Here is a 6,000-nt window from a genome sequence, read left to right as displayed (position 1 = left end):
TTGATACGATGTAGATCTGAAATTTTCGTACGGTTTTGAAATGAATTTTCTTTGATCTTTTTTTGAAGGAAAAGGTTTAGATCTTTACGGATCTACATCGTTTCATAGTTTAACTCTTTTCTGGTGCTTGTTCTTGCTTTCAACACTTAGATCCTTATGGATCTAGGTTTTGTGTTTACGGTTACAGTCTTATCTTTGAATTCTGGAAATTTTTAGATCTGTTGCTTGCGTGATTTTTTTACAGGTTTAAACCGTGATTAATACTTTCTAAGAGAAGAAAATGAGTTTTACCTGAAGTTTTGGTTGAAACTTTTAATGGAGGAAAATCTTTGGAAAAAACTTGAATGTTCTTGACGGTTTTGATGATTTTGCTTGCTTTTGGACCGAAAATAAATCGGTTTACCGGTTCATCTTCATCTTCTCTGATTCTTTCTCTGCTTCTCTGTGATTACGTGCTTGAGCTTGCTTCAACGTTTTTTGAATCTGCGTGAAAAATCCCTATGATCAGTGCTTGAGCTTGCTTCAATGTGAGCTCGCACTTTGAATTGTAGGGGAATTCTTCAATCCGGTGATGAAGATTCACACGAATCTCTGAGGATTGATGTGAAAATCAATGAATTTGTGTATGAATTTGGTTCTGGAAATCTTAGGGTTCTTGTGTTCTTGGTGATTTCTCTGTGATTTTTTGGTTTGATCTAACTGACAAGAAAGAGAAAGATTGATTCTGTTTTTGGTGAAGTGGCGTGTGATTAATGGCTTTGACTCTGACTCACTGCTTTTATAGCTGACATGTGTACATTGGAACCAATGGGATAGTGACACCTGGACCTGGAGAAGAAATGGCACGGCTTGGACAAAAAATGAAATTTGGACTTTTCTGCAAAAACAAAAAACTTAAGGACTAAACTGTAATTAACCAAAAAGGACTGAAATGAAAATTGGAAAAGAAACTGGACTGAAATGCAATTTTGGGGCCTCAATTGAGGGACCAAAATGCAGTAAAAAATAAAATTGAATAAAAAACGCAATTTGATCAAACGTAAAGCGAAACAAAAATAAAATTGACAAAACGGACTAAAACGAACCAATGACCCAAATGAGGTACTTCAAAGTAACCTCCCCATGCCAAAATTTTATGTGAAATGACCAAAATGCCCCTAGGGCTAAAATGACCTAAACAGAATCAAATTGACTCGACACTGACTCAGACGCAAGTTTGAAATGAATTTAACAAGGTTTACTGATGAAATAAAAACAACCTGAAAAGACTCAGAGACAGTCACAAGGATGAAAATGGGTCCCACTGCAGGAAATGACCAAAATACCCTTCTGTATGACTTTTTGCAAATTTTGAAATAAACTGTAGAAAAAGCGATGTAATGATTCAGAGACACTTTTGAGTGACTTACAAGACAAGTAAAGACATTTCGAAAGGTTTTATGCAAGAAAAACATAGGTAAAATTGTGATTGAAAATACTGCGAGGCAGAGACAATTTGAACTGTGCAGTTGAAATTTGATAATTGACAAAGTTTGAAATGAAATTGGGCCCAGTATTTTTAGGTCCAAAAACAGGGTATAACATGGAGATTGGTGGGAAAGTGAAGAGGGTGGGTGGCATTGGGGGGGGGGGGGGGGGGGGGGGTGAATGATCTATTGGTTATGGGAAAGGACAAGGGGGAGGACACTTTTACGGAAAAGTCGCAACGAAATGACAAGGTGGGTTGCAAGTATTTGCGATTACACGCGGGTATTGTTTGGGATTTTAGAGGGTTGATAACTAAGACTAAAAATGGTCTTTGTGTTTTAATGTTTACAGCAATCTTTTCTGGATGCTAGTTTTCCGAACTTTAATATAATTTCTTTCGGAGGGGATAATGTGTTTTTGTATCATATTGGTCATGAGGACGTGTGTCAGTGTTGAATTGAAGCGGCTGAATTTTTTGATAATTTTTTGTATGACTGTCTGCCTTGGTCGAAGGATTCGACTATTACTTATGAGAGAGGTTCTTGGGAGATATTTTATGATATTTCTATACATACATGGAACAATGTTTTCTATGTGGAACTGGCATCATTACGTGGTACGAAGTAACGCTCAATAAAGATAGAATGGATTAAGCTCGTTTGTTGGTTTCTACTACTATTTTGATGGCATGAATATGGGAAAAGATGTTTGGATTGAAGAGCGGAAAAAAATAGTAATAAAAATAATTTCTAATTCATGTGTTAGAGGCTATTATCTAATTATTGGTAATAGGAAATAATTCCATTTTCAATTGCACGATCATAGTTTTTTTTTTTCTTTTAAGGAATTGTACGATCATAGTTGAATACTTGAAAATGGTAGGTATATATTATTCAAATTCTTTGCAATTGAGCATACATGAGTAAAGGGATTTTTTTAAAGAACATGAGTAATGGAATATTCTTTTCATGACTCATTTTGGGATATCCATAAGGAATCTAACTTTATAATTGCCATATAAGTCAGAACTTATAAGTTGACATATAATATCCCCTCAAAATAAAGTTGACCTATAATATAACTGCCGGCTTCCTAAAAGAAAAACATATAACTGCAACAATATAATATTATTTAACGTACTTTTTAATTTTGTTTATTAACATCATGACACTTTTTAAATGTTGTTCCCACATAACTGCAACCGAGGAAGAGTAAGTTTTGTATAGAAGCAAGATTTAGTCACAACATATAAATACACATAAAAAAAAAAAAAAAAGGCTTAATTGCACTTTTGGACCCCTATCTTTCTAAAAGTTGCGGTTATGGACCCCTAACTAATTTAAATACAAAACAGCCCCCTGTGTTTTGATTCTTTGGCAGTTTTGGACCTCTAAGGCAAAAAAAAATAAAAAATTTGACACGTGACACCTCACTTAGGGTGCCACGTCAGCGTTGACCGAGTCAACAATGGACTGGGGGTTCAAAACTGCAAAAGAATCAAAACATAGGGGGCTGTTTTGTATTTAAATTAGTTAGGGGTCCATAACCGCAACTTTTGGAAAGATAGGGATCCAAAAGTGCAATTAAGAAAAAAAAAAAAGGTAGAGAAAGAAAGACTTAAATGATGTGTATTTTTGTGTATTCGCGTTAAAATAATATTTATTTGGGGTTGTGACCAAAGTATTTCTCACCTAGGAATCACTTGTTTCAATACTCCACAACGTGTCCATATATTTTCTGAGAGAAATTTGTCTATATATATTTGTACATAGAATTGATGTTCTTCACTAAACAAGAAAATAAAATATCAATTATTCCACCCTATTCCCTTGTTTCTTTTTCATCTACATGGATCTTCAAACAATTTACCCTTTAACCATTTTTTTCATTTTCCTCCTCTCCATTGTGACACTAAAAGTAACGAAAAAATTCAAGAAAATTGACTCAGTTCCAAATATACCACCAGGGCCATGTAAGCTACCAATCATAGGAAACATACATAATCTTATTGGCTCTCAACCACATAGAAAATTAAGAGAATTGTCAAAAAAATATGGCCCTTTAATGCATCTTCAACTTGGTGAAGTTTTCTTTACTATTGTTTCATCAGCAGAATATGCAAAGGAAATAATGAAAACTCATGATGTAATATTTGCATCAAGGCCTTTAACTCTAACCTCAGAGATAATCTTTTATGATTCGACAGATATAGCTTTTGCACCTTTTGGTGATTATTGGAGACAACTTAGAAAGATTTGTACCGTTGAACTTTTAAGTCTAAAACGTGTTCAATCTCTTTCGCCAATCAGGGAGCAAGAGATGAATAATCTCGTTAAAAGGATTGCTTCGGAAGAAGGAAGCGTCGTCAATCTTTCTCGACAAGTTGTGTCATTGATATATTCAATCACTTCAAGGGCGGCATTTGGCAAAAAATACATGGAGCAAGATGAGTTCATATCATTGGTAAGAGAAGTTATGGAAATATCTGGAGGATTCTATATTGGTGACTTGTTTCCTTCGGTGAATTGGCTTCAAAACCTTACAGGGAGGAGGCATAGGCTTGAGAAGTTGCATAAAAATGCTGACAGAATACTTGAGAAGATCATCAATGACCATAAAGAAACTAACTTAGGAGCTAAAGGAAGTTTAGTTGAAGGAGAGGAAGATTTGATTGATGTTCTCTTGAAATTTGAGGAAGGTAGCAGCAATGATCTTGATTTTTGCTTAACTAAGAGAAACATCAAGGCTATAGTCTTTGTAAGCATTATAACTCTTTTTCATAATTGTATGCTTGTGAATAATTAGGTTTCCATGTGTGAATATTTCATAAACGGTTTTAATTAATTAACTTATAACATCTTTTTATAGCTTATTTCGATTAGCTTGGTCTCTAGGTTAGCTTATGAAAATAGCTTATAACTTATAACAAATTATTTTATGTGAAAATAATTTGACTTTACTTTATCTTTAGTTACACAATATAACTTTTACGTGAACACTTATATGATAAGTGTTTATTATAAAAACTTTAATTACGTTGTTTATCCAAACAAAGCTTTGTAGTCTATAGCATGAAATTGAGTAGACGTTTTGTTAGATGTGGTTTGGATGTATTTGAAGTTTGCACCAATTTAATTTTATGTGGTTTTAATATACTTTTCAGGATATTTTCATTGGTGGAAGTGACACATCTGCAACTACGATTAACTGGACAATGGCTGAAATGTTAAAGAATCCAAGAGTTTTGAGGAAAGCACAAGTTGAAGTTAGAGAGATATTCAAAAAAAGAGGAAAAATTGATGAAACATGCATTGATGAGTTAAAATACTTGAAAGCAATCATAAAAGAGATATTAAGATTACACCCTGCTGTTCCTCTTTTAATTCCAAGGGAATGTGGACAAAATTGTGAAGTTGATGGTTATCACATTCCAATCAAAAGTAAGGTGATAATCAATGCTTGGGCTATTGGAATGGATTCCAAATATTGGACCGATCCAGATAAGTTTTATCCTGAAAGATTTATCAATAGTTCTATTGATTTCAAAGGAACTAATTTTGAGTACATTCCATTTGGTGCTGGAAGAAGAATTTGTCCAGGCATCAACTATGGTATGGCAAATGTTGAATTGGCCCTTGCTTTGTTATTGTGTCACTTTGATTGGAAACTTCCAAATGGAATGAAAAATGAGGATTTGGACATGACTGAGCTATTTGGAGCTTCTGTTATAAGAAAAGATGACCTATATTGTATTCCAGTCAGTTATCCTCCATTGAAGTAGTTATGAAAAAAGAAAAGTTTGCAATGCCTGGAAAGGTTTCAGAATTAAATTTGTATAACTTGTTTGTGGGAGTGGTAGCCTAAATTTCATGTTAATGTCGATATATGTACATGTACGCAAACATGTTAATAATAATTTGTTATTTTTTATGATTCTTCAAAAAATTTATTGGCTTAAATTCACTTTTGATACCTCTATTTTAAAATTCCGCTTGTTGGTCCCCTATTTTAATCTTTAATGACTTTTAATTCCCCACCCCAACTACAAGAGGCTTTACTTTAGAGACAGTAAATTTCCGTAGGTAAACATTCTTACCGTAGGTATATCCCTAAGAACTTTTAATATCTATACCTACAGCTCAAATCCGTAGGTAAATCAAATAGATAGTTTTGTCCAGCGATTAAAATTTGTCACTGTTCTAGCTCCGACACTCTTTTATTCCAAAAAAATAGATGTCGTCTTTGTAGAGTATAGCATCGGCCAAACATCAATGGGTTTAGGTAGCTGCGGCTAATCCTACAACAAAAGGACTTTTATCTATAGAAATTTACTGACACTAAAAGTCAAGTTTTCTTGTAGTAGTGGTGGGGATAAAAAGTTTGAAAGAATTGAAATAATGGAACCAAAAAGCTAATTTTAAGATAGGTATGGGGTACCAAAACATTAGAAAAATGAAAGAAGCGGGGGTCTGCCCTTGCTATAACTTTTACTGCTCAACAGGTGAGCCAATTCATGGCAGAACCAACAAAAAT

The 6,000-nt window shown here is 33.9% G+C and overlaps 1 protein-coding gene across 1 annotated transcript; it reads left to right on the top strand.

Annotated features, from left to right (window-relative positions):
- The first annotated feature begins 3,101 nt into the window (after positions 1 to 3,101).
- LOC120579420 (cytochrome P450 71D11) lies at positions 3,102 to 5,397 on the top strand. The gene is made up of 2 exons (XM_039831532.1): positions 3,102 to 4,224; positions 4,631 to 5,397. The coding sequence occupies exons 1-2, from the start codon at positions 3,316 to 3,318 to the stop codon at positions 5,246 to 5,248; spliced, it is 1,527 nt and encodes a 508-aa protein (XP_039687466.1). The 5' UTR covers positions 3,102 to 3,315; the 3' UTR covers positions 5,249 to 5,397.
- The last annotated feature ends 603 nt before the right edge of the window (positions 5,398 to 6,000 follow it).

The sequence above is a fragment of the Medicago truncatula genome, chromosome 3 (assembly GCF_003473485.1).
Source record: "Medicago truncatula cultivar Jemalong A17 chromosome 3, MtrunA17r5.0-ANR, whole genome shotgun sequence".
NCBI classification, from domain to species: domain Eukaryota; kingdom Viridiplantae; phylum Streptophyta; class Magnoliopsida; order Fabales; family Fabaceae; genus Medicago; species Medicago truncatula.
Note: the sequence above shows the minus strand (reverse complement) of the source record. Positions and strands in the feature narration are given on the sequence as shown.